At 34.9% G+C, this 14,956-nt stretch overlaps 3 protein-coding genes across 4 annotated transcripts; all 3 read left to right on the top strand.

Annotated features, from left to right (window-relative positions):
• The first annotated feature begins 182 nt into the window (after positions 1-182).
• LOC111450030 (probable choline kinase 2) lies at positions 183-4,673 on the top strand. 2 transcript variants are annotated; one of them, XM_023090169.1, is made up of 9 exons: positions 194-355; positions 533-607; positions 1,429-1,843; positions 2,359-2,480; positions 2,602-2,797; positions 3,401-3,518; positions 3,596-3,643; positions 3,981-4,081; positions 4,319-4,673. In XM_023090169.1, exons 3-9 carry the CDS (start codon positions 1,493-1,495, stop codon positions 4,415-4,417), a joined length of 1,035 nt encoding a protein of 344 aa, XP_022945937.1. In that variant the 5' UTR covers positions 194-355; positions 533-607; positions 1,429-1,492; the 3' UTR covers positions 4,418-4,673. The 2 variants fall into 2 exon arrangements, with proteins under 2 accessions (XP_022945936.1, XP_022945937.1); XM_023090168.1 differs by lacking the exon at positions 533-607 and having other exon boundaries at positions 183-355.
• Positions 4,674-5,926: 1,253 nt separating this feature from the next.
• LOC111449899 (alpha-galactosidase 1-like) lies at positions 5,927-8,493 on the top strand. Its single transcript, XM_023089983.1, has 12 exons — positions 5,927-6,070; positions 6,145-6,203; positions 6,294-6,348; positions 6,981-7,049; positions 7,123-7,198; positions 7,280-7,350; positions 7,577-7,660; positions 7,737-7,789; positions 7,871-7,953; positions 8,042-8,132; positions 8,214-8,255; positions 8,333-8,493. The coding sequence occupies exons 1-12, from the start codon at positions 5,928-5,930 to the stop codon at positions 8,491-8,493; spliced, it is 987 nt and encodes a 328-aa protein (XP_022945751.1). The 5' UTR covers position 5,927.
• A 1,141-nt stretch (positions 8,494-9,634) lies between these two features.
• Positions 9,635-14,487, top strand: LOC111449362 (alpha-galactosidase-like). Its single transcript, XM_023089223.1, has 16 exons — positions 9,635-9,798; positions 9,874-10,089; positions 10,269-10,327; positions 10,410-10,466; positions 10,565-10,599; positions 10,693-10,796; positions 10,970-11,045; positions 11,133-11,191; positions 11,459-11,524; positions 11,603-11,686; positions 11,857-11,921; positions 12,413-12,495; positions 12,740-12,830; positions 12,939-12,988; positions 13,076-13,216; positions 14,122-14,487. Exons 2-16 carry the CDS (start codon positions 9,890-9,892, stop codon positions 14,203-14,205), a joined length of 1,254 nt encoding a protein of 417 aa, XP_022944991.1. The 5' UTR covers positions 9,635-9,798; positions 9,874-9,889; the 3' UTR covers positions 14,206-14,487.
• Positions 14,488-14,956: the final 469 nt, after the last annotated feature.

Genomic DNA, 14,956 nt, shown 5'->3' with positions numbered 1-14,956 from the left:
ATTAATTGAGAAAAATATATTAATAAACTTTCACAACTGTGTCCGTAAGATCTAACGATGTAAAAATCCAACGGCTGACATTCTTCCACCGACGTGGAATTATTATTTAAATTGATTTAAGAAATAACAAATTAATCCAAAGTAAAAAATTTGTATAAAAAAAAAAAAAAAAATCCTCTCTTTGTTCATTGCCGCCTCACCGAGGGAAGCGCCATATAATAAGAGATATGCGGAACTTTTCGGTGGTGTTGCTCTGCAGAATCAGAACCTTGGGGGGATTTGCCTGGAACTTTTCGGATCTTTTTGCTGTTCTTCAACGTGTTGAGATTCCGTATCCGTTCATTTCTGATAAAAGGTTCGGAATCAACTTTTGCAGTTTTCGTTATTTGTCTTAATCATATATTTGTTGCAATGGCGCCAATTATATGGGAAGGGATTGGTTCTGGTTGTGCGGGTAGCTTGATTGGTTTGGCAGTTCTTCCGGTAGAATTGTTTTTGAATTTTATGGTTTTTTTCTTGTTGAATTTTGGAGATCTGAAATCGAGGGCGTGATGGTGGTTCTTGCACGATGATCTTTTTAGGAAAACTTTTCTGTTTCGTTTGATTGGTGAGATTCGGAATCTGTTTTCAATTTTACGAACCGGGATAGGTAAATGCGTAGAATGGGATGAATCTAGTTCTTAATTCTGTTCTTCGCTTTAATGTAAAAGGTTAGATTTTAGAATGTCCAGATTTTGTACGATTTCTTCTTTTCTTTTTGGATCTTAAAATTTTTGTAATGTGAGTGTAAATTACCGAGGATTCCTCTTTTAACTTTTTTCAGCCCTTCGATCTTTATTGGTGTATTTAAGACACGGTCATATTTTCTAGCATTTTCTCTAATCATGCTATGTTTTTTATTGTTTGGATCATATTCACTATACAGAATGTAATGTTCGAATAATTTGCATGTGATCATTCTCATTCTTCCTAAATTCGAGTCATTTCTTGCGTTAACTTGCTAGTGTAACTGTGTCACCCGTAAGTTTTGCTTACCTTAAAATCTTGTTCACTTATTGACTGATATTTTATGCATTGAAATGGAATGACTGTTGGTTGTAGCTTTAATTTTGTTGAATTATAAGGATATATGTATTGTGGCAACAGTGTTGATATAATTCTGATACTGCTTTAGATATCTCACAATAATATACTTGATAGGACATACGAGTATATGATATATGGTATTAGTGCGACGATATGCTGGGTTATTTTCGTCATCTGGATGTCACCTCTTTTGTCTGATTCCTACTTTCCAAAGAAGAAATATCTTTATACAATTACTTTACTTTAAAAAATCTGCTGAATAAGATTAGCTTTTATGTTGACCATGAACAGTTGTTTCTTTAAGATAATTGATTATCAATTATTGGTTTTAAAAAATTTCAGATCGGCTAATTTCACCTGAAGAAGTTTGTTGCCATAGTGATTTTCTTTAGAAATTGGTATAACTATGGTCACAATGGAGAATGCTAATAAGAAAGAAGATCGTCTACCGAGAGAAGCAAGGGAGATTTTGCAGCAGTTGGCTAGGAAATGGGGAGATGAAACTGATTCAAGTGCATGGCAAATGATTCCTTTGAAGGGAGCCATGACCAATGAGGTCTTCCAAATTAAGTGGCCCACTAAGACAGAGGATGTCTCTAGAAAGGTTTTAGTAAGGATTTATGGTGAAGGCGTGGATGTGTTTTTTAACCGACAAGATGAGATCAAGACATTTGAATTTATATCAAAGCATGGGCAGGGACCTCGCCTTCTAGGGCGGTTTTCAACTGGTCGAATTGAAGAGTTCATCCGTGCAAGGGTATGCAGGTTTTATTCTCTTAGTAATCATGTCTTCACTTTTATTTTAATTTTCAAGAATCAGATTAAAGGGATCTCAAAAGTAGATAAATTTATAAAATATTTTGAGATATGGTAAATTTGTGAGAAGATGATCCCTTTCTTTTTGTTTCTTTGCAACGGAGATTCATTTTTGCTCATCAAATTTCCACCTTGCTTAGTGTGGGATAGCAATTTGAAGATGGCTCTACCACAATGCTAACATATAGCCATGTTTCCAACTCCTATTTTCTACGTGGCTTGTTTTATCTCTATCTACCCGGTTTTTCCTAGCACCTTTTCGTAACATTGCATATTTTTTTAGGAACGGTATAGTAATGTTATGCCGGCTACTGAAACAGCCTTGGAGCATTTTATTGTGTTACTTGCATAGTTTATATCTGGCAATTTAATATAATATGAGCATTTTGTTGTGTTACTTGCATAGTTTTTTCTTCTTGTAGTGTTTAGTTTGTCTTGTTAATATGTGACTGTCAGACATTATCAGCAGAGGATCTACGTGATTCAGAAATATCTTCTCTCATAGCCTTTAAAATGAAGGAGTTCCATGATCTTGATATTCCGGGTCCAAAGAATGCGAGCTTGTGGAGTAGATTGCGGTATGACACTGTACTTTAGATTGATCTTGTTTTCCCTTAAACCTTTTCAGATATGATGATCTACACTTGCACTCGTTATTGTTCTTGTAGTCCTGACATAATTTTGCTTTCTAAACTTCAGAAATTGGCTTATTGCTGCCAAAAGAATTTCTCCACCTGAAGAAGCCAAAGCCTTTCGCTTGGATTCTATGGAAGACGAGATTTCTCTATTGGAAAAGAACCTCTTGTGGGATCGTCGAAGTATTGGTTTTTGCCACAATGATCTACAATACGGTAACATAATGCTAGACGAGGAGACCAGATCAATAACTATAATCGTAATATTCTCTTTCTGCTGCCTTAGAATTTATTTTTCTTGAAGTAGGGGGGAAAATCATGTCTATGTTTTTTTTTTTTTTTTCCAATTATACTGTTTGATGAACTGCATTACATAAATCTAGAAAACAGATTGCTCATTGTCATTTGTCAATTGAAAAATGAGAAAATGGTATCTGAGTGATGCAAAGTATATATGATGTGATCATGGGAGTGCCACTCTGTTAGCTGTAGTCAGGAAACAACCTAAACTACGACAACCTTCGGTTTTTAACCATGGAACATAGCACTTACAATAGCATCTGTCATGCCTCGCCACTAATTTTATGTTTGTTTTGATCTGATGAATATTTATATCCATGATTGGTACTTTGAAGTCGAATCATTCATGGAGACATGAACATATTGCCCTTGCTTGAACTATTGCTAATTTTGGTGTATTTATTATTATTATTCTTATTGTTCTTATTGTTATGTTATTCTTTTTTAACTGGAACCCATATACAAGTTTAGCCATTTAGGCAAGAGAATATCATGTCTTTTTTAGAAGAATTGAAATTCGAGTCATGTTACTCGTAATTGATTTTCATAACTCTCCTTCTCAGGATTATGAATATGCAAGTTATAATCCCATCGCCTTCGACATTGCAAATCACTTCTGTGAAATGACTGCTGATTATCATACAGACACTCCACATGTTTTGGACTACACCAAATATCCTGGTTTGTTTTGTATATATATATTTTTATGTATTTGGTGTTGATTGAGGCGCAGTATTGACTTCTTTTTTCCGTAACAGGTTTGGAGGAGCGTAAAAGATTCGTGCAAACATATATGAGCGCTTCGGGTAATTTTACGATCTTTACTATATAGACTAGGAACTATGAATGGTTGTCAAGGGATCGAATAATATGCATCCATGCCAGATCTTGTCTGTATGAGTACAATATAATGCTCATTCCCGAGATGCTTTGATTTTCTGTGCAAGTTTAAGTAGTTTTCGATTTTTGTCCGATCTTACTTCAGTACATATTGCATGCACTGAAGGAACCATCTATTTTTGGGACTTGGAAGTTCAAAATTTTCAGTGATGAGATAGATGGAGATAGATTTTCTGGAAGTTCAAAAGATGCATTTTTGAGCTACTTATTGATTTGGGCTCTCAAATTATGTTCATATGCCAGGTCAGCAGCCCCGCGATGCTGAGGTGGAGCAATTAGTCGAAGATGTTGAGAAGTATACTCTTGCTAGCCATCTTGTTTGGGGCCTCTGGGGAATAATATCGGTAATTTCACTCTTCCGACCCCGAACCATGCATTCTTTTCAATAAATTATACGCATTTTTCGGTTAGTATGTGTGCAAACTGCGAAAAAAAATCATTGTTCTGTTTCGTAGTAACATTTATGATATTATTTTTCTCATGTGTTGGAACAAGATAATGTATTGTTTGTGTTCTATGCCTCGAATTATGATATCGTAACTCTTAACTTGATCTCCTTGATTCGTTCCTTTCATTTTCAGGAGCATGTAAACGACATCGACTTCGATTACATCGAATATGCGAGGCAGAGGTTTGAACAATACTGGGCTCGTAAACATGTTCTACTAGGCAAGGAATAATAACTCGTGTTTAGTTGGTGAGTTTTCGTTTCGATGTGAAAAGCAGTAGGAAAATTCGTTTACAAGGTTCGATGTTTAGGATTCGATTAAACTGAATCAAGTGATGCACATAAGTATGATTCCTGTATTTGAGCTCCCATGTTGAAAAGTTGCTCCATATTATTGTTGTGTAATAATAGCAAACAAACAAAATAAAATTGTTTCATAAACCAAAAAACTGAAAAAGAAATTCAATAATATTAATTATTACAAGTTATTTATTGTTATTTTATTACTCATTATGCCTTTGTCTCATGAAATTTAAAACTTATCATGTCATGTGATATGTAGTCCACGTAGTGTAAAAGTATTTTTTTCTTATACAAAAATAATGTAAGTTAATTTAAATCTTAATATTGTTTGAAGATTAAATTATAAGTTTATTACTGAATTTGTAGTTTATAAATTTAGAAAGTGTTCCATTAAACTTTTAATTAGTTTGAATTTTATATTAAAATTTATAGTTTATAAACATACATATTCCATTCAAAACGAGAATTAAAATAATATAGTTTCTGAAAAATTACATTAAAAACACATAACAACTATTAATTAAATTAAAATAATATAGGTTTTGAATATTAAATTATAAGTTAATTACTGATAAATTTATAAAACTTTTGATTAATTTGAATCTTATATTAAAATTTATAGTTTATAAATTTATTTATAAAACTTTTAAATCTTATATTAAAATTTATAGTTGATAAATTTAACTGAACCATACAAGATACCAATCACAGGAATACCAGGACCACGTTACAGTATCTGTTATGAGAATGTCTCGACCATTTGTCCCATTTCTAGATAATTATGAGATGATAGCCTTCCGAGATAATTCATACTATTATGTAGTATTTTCACGGGTTTCTAGACAGAGAAATTGGCGATTGTGCAGTAGTCACTCTTAGGATTAAGTGAGTCAAGCCTACTTCTTACCTACAGTCCGACAATGTGAATACAAACCTCGAGTCTTGATTTCAAGAAAAGATTTTAGAAAACGGGAGAGAAAAGTTTCAAAAAGAGAGTTTTGAAAGCAAAACAGTGTATTATATAGCATACAAGCGGTAGCAAGAAAAAAAAATAATAAATAAACACAACTTAACTTCATATGAAATTACATATTATATTCAAAAACAAGAATTAAAATAACAACTATTAATTAAATTCAATGTTAGATCTATTCTAGCATTCATGATATTTTTAGCATTCAGTGTCGTTATAAGATAAAATTAAAAATTTATTTATACATATAAAAGATAAAATAAAAAAATTATGATAGAAATGAAATACGTGGCAGGATTATACAATATAATATAGGGAAAAAAAACTGCAACAAAAATTCTAATGAATCGGGACGGAACTAACCGAACCGATTTGTAGATGAAGAGAAAAGGTCTAGAAGCTCTCTATTTATACCTAAAACTCCACCGCTCCTTCTTCTCTCTCTCTCTCTCTCGCTTCGGATCAAATGGAGACACTGGCCGCCGCCATTGCTTCGATTCTGCTCTCCTTCCTTCTGATTCCGCCTTCCGCCGCCGCTTCTCGCAAGCTCCGCCCTCAAGACCGCCGGAATCTCCTCGCCAATGCTCTCGCCTCCACTCCTCCCATGGGGTTCCAACTCCCTTTCCTCCTCCTTTAATTTCTCTTTAATTTCTTTCTATTCATTTTTTCGCTTTGTTTTGTAGATGGAACAGTTGGAATCACTTCCGGTGCGGCATTAGCGAGACCATCGTCAAGCAAAACGGTGTCGTTTTCATTTACTCTCTTTATTTTCTAATATTTATTAATCGTTTTTTCTTTTTTTAATAATTAAATAAATAAAATAATTCTACAGCTCATCTTCTTGTTTCCACTGGCCTCTCCAAGCTTGGATACGTCTACGTTAACATAGGTAAAAATAAAATTTAAAATATTTTTATTTTTTTTTCTTAGTAATTGTAAATTTGTTTTTACCCGACTAAAACGCAGTCGTTTTTAGATGATTAAATAAACAAAGAATATTCTTTCCATTGATTTGAGGTCTTTTAGAGAAGCACAAAGCAAAACCATGAAAGTTTATGCTCAAAATAGACAATACATACTATTGTGGAGAGTCGTGTTCGTCTAACATGATCAAAACCATGTCCTAAACTTAGTTTATGCCAATAGAATGGAGTCGCCTCCTCGAAGGCCGTCAAAAAATGACTAGGGCTCCAAGGAGTCTAGCCTCGATTAAGGGGAGGTGTTTGGAGGTGTTACACGATGGAAATCCCACGTAGCTTACTCATTGTGGTGCGGAGAGTCTGTTAAACATAAATAATAAATAAATATATTTTTTTTTGCTTGGGATATTTTAAATATAAATTATATAAAAAATGGAAATTATTCATTAAAAATTTTAAAATATATATATTTTTTAACTGTAAATTTTTTTATTAAATTATTTGAAAAATTGCACCAAATAGTATTATTATTATTATTATTTTAATTTAATATAAATTTTGTAGGGATATTTGGTGCCAAAGAAGGCCACATTTCCATCTGGAATTAAATCCCTAGCAGATTACGTTCATAACAAGGGCTTAAAGCTTGGAATTTACTCTGATTCCGGGTAAATCCCACCCTCTTTCATCTTCCTTTTTTCCCTTTTTCCAATTTTAACCCCACGGTGAATTTCCCTCCAGCACATTTACCTGCAGTAAAACCATGCCCGGTTCACTATACCACGAAGAACAAGACGCCAAAACCTTCGCCAACTGGGTATATAAATTAAAACGCCTTTTTATTATAATTATTTATAAATTAATTGGAAATTCATTATTATTTGTTTTAAATTAATAGGGAGTTGACTATTTAAAGTATGATAACTGTAACAACGACAACATTAAGCCAACGGAGAGGTGGGCATTATGGTAATTTAGACACTTTTTTATTTTTAAAAACCCAAAACTCAAAATTTATTAATTTAATTTCCTCTCTTTTTAAAGATATCCCATAATGACAAGAGCTCTGATGAAGGCAGGACGGCCCATTTTCCTATCGCTATGCGAAGGGTAAATTAAATACTTTATTATATTATAACATTTATTTTATTTTATTTTTAATTATAATTAATTCCTAATCTTACGTTTAAAACAGTGGCGACATGCATCCTGCCATGTGGGGTGCTGACGTGGCAAACAGTTGGAGAACCACCAGTGACATCGAGGACAATTGGGACAGGTAGGATTATAGTTTTAATTTATATTAATTAATTAATTCTCATTTAATAATTTATTTTATTTTAACAGATGAGCAGAGCCGACTTGAACGATGCCTTTGCAGAGTATGCAAGGCCTGGTGGTTGGAATGGTCAGTTTTATTAATAAATAAATAATTAATTATATATGTGTATATATATTAAAAATATATATTTAATTATTTAATTATTAGATCCTGACATGCTTGAAGTTGGAAATGGAGGGATGACTAAGGAAGAGTACAGAGTCCACTTCAGCATATGGGCCATTTCTAAGGTCATTTCCTCAGGCCCAAAGCAATAAAAATAATAATTTTTTATTTTATTTTTTTAATTTTTATTTATTTTTACAAAATTGGCCTCAGGCTCCACTTCTCTTGGGTAATGATCTGAGGGAGATTTCCGAGGACCCAATGGAAATAATTGGGAATTCTGAGGTTATTTCTGTAAATCAAGGTAAATTTAATTCTATTATTATTATTTGGAATTATATTTAAAAAAAACATTTTTGGACTAAAATTGGTTACGTTTTGGTAGATCCTCTGGGTGTCCAAGCTAAGAAGGTTAGAAGCGGACACGTGGAGGTAATTAAAATAGACAAATTTATTAATTATTATTTTTTAAATTTAGAGATAATAAATTAAAAAAAGGGTAAAAAAAAAAAATGGAACAGGTTTGGGCTGGGCCTTTATCTGGATACAGAGTGGCGGTTCTGTTGGTGAACAGAAGGAAATGGAGGATGGCAGGTAGGGCCTATTGGGACGACATCGGCATTCCTAACGACACTGTCGTTCAGGCGAGAGATCTCCTATTATAGTTTTGTCGGGAGAGTTATCTCGTACCCTTAGGTATTTTCTACATACCCACCTGTGTCGGTTTTAGATACAGGTACCCTTTTGTTGAAAGTCGTTCGAGCTTTTCCTGAGAATATGGCATGAGTTACTTTAGCGAGCGCATGGTAATCAAACATTGGTGAGAGGTATTTTCTACATACCCACCTGTGTCGGTTTTATATACAGGTACCCTTTTGTTGAAGTCGTTCGAGCTTTTCCTGGGAATATGGCATGAGTTACTTTAGCGAGCGCATGGTAATCGAACATCGGTGAGAGGTATTTTCTCTACCCCTTCCTGCCCTAAAGAAACAGGGGAACCTTGCTCCTTGAACCGATAACCATCTTTCGGCTAACCTAGCCTCCTCTGTCCCTTGGACCAATAAGGGGTAGTATAGAAATGTTCACCTGTTGTCCATCGACTACGCCTTTCGGCCTGATCTTAGGCCCTGACTCACTCTTTGTGGACGAACCTTGCGGAGGAACTCTATAGATAGACTCTTATATAGAAAAGAACTCTTCCCGATGCCTTGTCTAGTAAATTTGAACTATTCTCCTTTGAACCTCGAACGTAGCTGTCAAGTCCTTGTTCAAGAATTTGAACTCGATTCTCCTTTGAAATTCGAATGTTGCCCTTAGCTGCTAAGTCCTTGTTCAAGAATTTGAACTCGATTCCCCTTTGAAGTTCAAACGTTGCCCTTAGCTGCCATGTCCCTGTTCAAGAATTTGAACTCGCTTCTCCTTTGAAGCTCGTTGCCCTTAGCTGCCACGTCCCTGTTCAAGAATTTGAACTCAATCCCCCCTTTGAAGCTCGTGCTATCAAACTGGTTTCCCATCTCTTAGAATCGACTACCTATTAAACGTAAAATTGTAATGTGAAATAAAATAGAAAAAATTGATATTAAATATATTAATATATATTATTGAATTTGCTATATAAAAATTAAAAACAAACATTCCTCCACAATTATCTTATTTTAAAACTATATCCATTTTGATTTTCTATTTTTCCTTCTTAATTTTTTTATTCGTCCATATCAACTATGTTGACTTCTAGCCTTCACCAAAATAATAATAATAAATAAATAAATAAATAAATAATAAATAAATAAAAATAATAAGTAATTCGATGGAATTATTGGGGGGTAACGCTGAGTTTGTTGTGTTCTTAATCATGGTGGAACCACCATTGATGGCCTGCATGGGCAGATCGCACTTTCTCCATAATTGCTTGTTTTTCAGTGAAGAAGCACTACCAAATCCTGTCTCCTTAGCGAATTCAATGCTCTGAGGTAACGAATCGTCCAGTTCTAATCTAAAACTAACTCTGTAAATAGTACATTCACCATTAATGCTCTCAATCACAGGCTACAGCCGTCGGCCATGGTTTCATCTCCAGCTTCGATTATGCTTTTCCTCTACTCCGTCCTTTTCTGGACCTTCTTGTTCAGTAGCAACGGCAATGGCGGTGCGATGGCTGGAGCAACTCGATCGAGACCTCTACGGTTTGCCGCTGAGTTTGATTATGATTCCCCCAGGAGAGTTCTCCTCAATAATGGCCTCGCTCTAACTCCTCCGATGGGGTGAGTATTACTCTCTGATCATGATTTTTGTTTCCGTCTCAGGAGGATGCATCAGATTGAATATAGTGTAGTTTGTTCGTTTAATTGTCGACCTTCTCGGTTTCGTTCAATAGTGTTTTATTCACATTTCGATAGGAATGGATTGCTGATTGCTTCTGTTTTTTTCGTAATGAGCTCAGATGGAATAGCTGGAACCACTTTCAATGTAATATAAACGAGAATTTAATCAAGGAAACAGGTGATATTTTGATCTTGAAGGCGTTTTTCTGTTTGGATCTGTGTACAGTGACTGAGATACCGATCCTATTTCTTTTGCTAAGCGGATGCAATGGTATCCAGCGGCCTTGCTGCATTAGGATATCAATACATCAATTTAGGTGATGATTATATTTCTTTCTTTCTACATTTCTTTGATTTTTCAGCTTCATGCTTTCTGTTTCTGACATTAATATGATCTTACTTCCATTCGAGTTAGATGATTGTTGGGCTGAACTGAATAGAGATGCTAAGGTAAAATTCAATGTTCTATTTCATGTCTTGGATGATGACGATGAAAATCTCAATATTTGCATTAGATGATGAAGACTCCATCGATTTTTTCAGGGTAATTTAGTTCCTAAATCTTCAACATTCCCTTCTGGTATTAAGGCCCTAGCAGATTACGTTCATAGAAAAGGGCTCAAGCTCGGAATTTACTCTGATGCTGGGTATGTTTATACACAAATCACATCAGCTTAAACAACTTCCTCGTTCATTTTCATTGTTGCACTTCATCAAAATGCTGCAGATAGTTTAATTTGCTGAAATATTTTGGGTTATAATTCCATTATCAGGCCCTGTTTTAGTTAGATCTTTACTGAAGTTAATACAATCTCTTCAGGATCCAGACTTGCAGTAAGAAGATGCCAGGCTCCCTGGGTCACGAAGAACAAGATGCAAAAACCTTTGCATCATGGGTAAATTGCAGCCTTGTTCTAGTCAGGAATAGAGATTATTTCGTTTTGTGTTTAATAGGAACTGATATGTATACTACTATTGTCTAGGGGATCGATTACTTGAAATATGATAACTGTGAAAATACTGGTACAAGCCCAAAAGAAAGGTAGGATTCGCTTTCTATGTCCTTTAGGTAAGGGAATAGTCCAACTTTCGACCCTATTTGGCCTCCAGTACTTTCTATTCCCGGTAACAAAGTGAAGCTCTTTTCCTAAAGCGCCATTGATGCGACAAAGACTTTTTCGGTTGTCAAGACGATAAAAGAAAGAAAGGGAGATTTGAACCAAAATGCATCTTTAGTAGCTTTTTCTCTTTCGTGCTTCTCGTGATCGAATTTTCCAAATAACTGCAACACAATTCCTTGGGGACATAGGTATCCGAAGATGACTAAAGCCTTGCAACAATCTGGGAGACCCATACTTTTTTCTTTATGTGAATGGTTAGCAATTTTTTTCTCTATTATTTCTCCATTCTAGAGTACAGAGGGAGTTCATTTCTTAAGTTTTTTCTCATTTAGGGGACAAGAAGACCCAGCTACTTGGGCAGTGAATGTAGGAAATAGTTGGAGAACAACATCAGATATTCAAGACAACTGGAACAGGTAGTAAGCATACATTCTTTCAAGCATATATTTTATGATCATTTCTGGAAACATGCAATAATTTCAAGAACTCTACCTTATTTGACTAGTTTCTTTTCTCCCCCATATGAATTTCAAGTCCCAAAAACTTCCTTTAGCAAGAAACTGATGCTGCTACTTAAATGGTACAGTATGACAACTATTGCTGATCAGAATGACAAATGGGCATCTTATGCTAAACCTGGAGGATGGAATGGTAAATTCAAGAATCGTAGTTCAATATGAAAAACGATTCTCTTGTATATAGAGAAATATTGGCTGGTTAGCTTGTTGGTTGGTCCCATTTCATATCTCTCAATACCGATTATCGATAACTGTTTAAACTCAACCTTGAACAATTTTGGGAAAACTATTTTTAAGGAGAAGTATAAAATTCTGAGTATTCATAGTTATCATTAAATAAGTTTTTGTTTTTTTAAATGATTATGAAATAACTTTGTTTGCGTGAGATCCCACGTTGGTTGGAGAGAAGAACGAAACACCCTTTATAAGAGTGTGGAAACCTCTCCCTAGCATATCCTTGAGGGGAAGCTTGAAAGGGAAAGTTCAAAGAGGACAATAACTACTAGTAGTGGGCTTGGGCCGTTACAGTTTGTGTATTCACAATTTTCCCCTTGGGCTAATACTGTACTACAATCTCAGAAATGTTAAAGAAAATAATCTTAGTTTAAAATTTCCTTTGTTCAGATCCTGACATGCTTGAAGTGGGGAACGGAGGGATGACAACAGCAGAATACCGTTCTCATTTTAGCATTTGGGCACTGGCAAAAGTAAGTACCATTGAGTAAAACTTTTCCAGAATCTACGTTTTAGTTTTAGATTGGTAATTTCTCAGATCTTATTAAGACATATTCGGGTTTCAATTTCATTAACCATTTAATAAAACCACATGAGGATAGGATTGAATATCTTTGCTTGATTTGAGGGTTGAGTATATGACTTTTTTGTGCTTCATTAAGTAGAAGTGTCTTGTTACTTTATTATTGATTCCTTTCTGTTCTTCATATGTGAAAGGCTCCTTTGCTGATTGGATGTGACATCAGATCAATGGACAACATCACCTTGAAATTGTTAAGTAATAAGTTGGTTATTGCAGTTAATCAGGGTAAGTAAAAACCAAGCATGATAATATTCTCTCTATAAAATGGAAAGATTAACCATTAACCACATATGACATTATTTACTCCCATCTAAAAGTGTTTTATCCATGTAGATAAGCTTGGAGTCCAAGGGAAGAAGGTTTACAAACTTGGAGATCTTGAGGTAAATGTTCATCACCAACACATTCTAAAAGGAAATGAAAAGATTGTCTACTTTCCTCTTTAACTTTTCTACACAAAAACAATACAGGTTTGGGCAGGGGCACTGAGTGGTAAAAGAGTCGCTGTGGTTCTATGGAACAGAGGCTTTTATAGAGCCAAAATCACTGCATCTTGGTCAGCTATTGGTTTGAGTCCATCAACTACTGTTACTGCTAGAGACTTATGGGAGGTAAGATCTAAATCATGTGTTAGGAATCACGATCCTCCACAATAGTTTGATATTGTCCACTTTGAGCATAAGCTCTTATAGCTTTGTTTTGGGCTTCCCCATCATCATTCCCTAAATTAGCCCATGTAGGACTCACTCCCAACAATGCTCAACAATCCTCCCCTCGAACAAAGTACACTATTGAGCCTCTCCCAAGGCCTATGAAGCCCTCAAACAGCCTCCCCTTAATCAAGGTTCGACTCCTTCTCTGGAGTCCTCGAACAAAGTACACCCTTTGTTCGACACATGAGTCACTTTTGACAACACCTTCGAGGCTCACAACTTCGTTGTTCAACATTTGAGAATTCTATTGACATGACTAAGTTAAGGGCATGGCTCTAATACCATGTTAGGAATCACGGGTCTCCACAATAGTATGATATTTGTCCACTTTGAGCACAAAGATCTCATGGCTTTATTTTGGGTTTCCCCAAAAGGCCTCATATCAATGGAGACATATTCCTTACTTATAAACCTTTGATCATTCCCTAAATTAGCCAACGTGGGACTCTCCCTCCCAACAATCCTCAACATCATGTAATTAAAAACACTTTTTCTCGAACTCAAGTAGCACTTTCACAATATCTAATAACACTTGAAACCAATGATGTCAGAAGTAAACATAATTACTCTTTTAGAAAGCGTTTTCACTTAAAATTCTCGAACTCAAGTAGCACTTTCACAATTTCTAATCACACTTGAAACCAATGATGTCAAAGTAAACATAATTAATACTCAACAAACATAATTAGTACTTTTTTAGGCAACGTTTTACTTAAACGTTACTGTTCTCAAACTCAAGTAGACTCTCGAGTAGAAAACGTTCGGTTTTGTGACTGATTATGAAATTCTCATTCCTGCAACAGCACTCCAGTCAGGTGGTTCAGCATCAAATTACTGCTCAAGTAGACCCTCATGACTGTAAGATGTATGTTCTCACTCCCCATTAAAGCCCAATGAGAAAAAACCGCTAATGTTCTTGTGATTGTTTATTGTTGTCTTCACTTCAGTCTCTATGCTGTGTTTCCTCGGATTTTACATGCTTATCTGTTTGAGATGTGGCCTTTCTTTCTTCAATGTGGATGAACAAATGCTGTCATATTCTTGGTTTTTATTATTTGCTAGGGACTTAATAGTTGTTGTTCTCTATTTGGAACATAGACATGAAATGCATTTGTGCTTCATTCCACTTCCTATTCTCAAGCTTATGTCATCGACCTTTTGATGTTGAACGATAAAATGCATTTGAATCAAAATTTGCTGATACATACCTGTTTTTGAATGTCGATTTGATGATGCTTGCTACATGATTTCAATACTTGGAAACAAAGTTTCAAGATTGTTGTTAGTTGTATTTAGAACAACTTTTGCACGTTCATATGCTTACTTCAAACACTTAAATGCTCCAAGCATACTGCTAGTAGATATTGTCTCTTTTAAACTTTCTCTTAAGATTTTTAAAACCCGTCTTGATTTAATGTGTTCAAGCTTTCGATGTTGAACGACAAAATGCATTTGAATCAAAATTTGATGATATGTACCTGTTTTTTTTAATGTCAATGTGATGATGCTTGCTACATGATTTCAATACTTAAAAGAATGTTTCAAGGTTGTCGAGTTGTATTTAGAACAATTTTTGGACGTTCATATGTTTACTTCAAGCACTTAATTGTAACAGTCCAAGCCCACCGCTAGCCGGTA

The sequence above is a fragment of the Cucurbita moschata genome, unplaced genomic scaffold (assembly GCF_002738365.1).
Source record: "Cucurbita moschata cultivar Rifu unplaced genomic scaffold, Cmos_1.0 Cmo_Scf00011, whole genome shotgun sequence".
Taxonomy (NCBI): domain Eukaryota; kingdom Viridiplantae; phylum Streptophyta; class Magnoliopsida; order Cucurbitales; family Cucurbitaceae; genus Cucurbita; species Cucurbita moschata.
The sequence above is the reverse complement of the archived record's forward strand: the minus strand, read 5'-3'. Positions and strand labels throughout refer to the sequence as shown.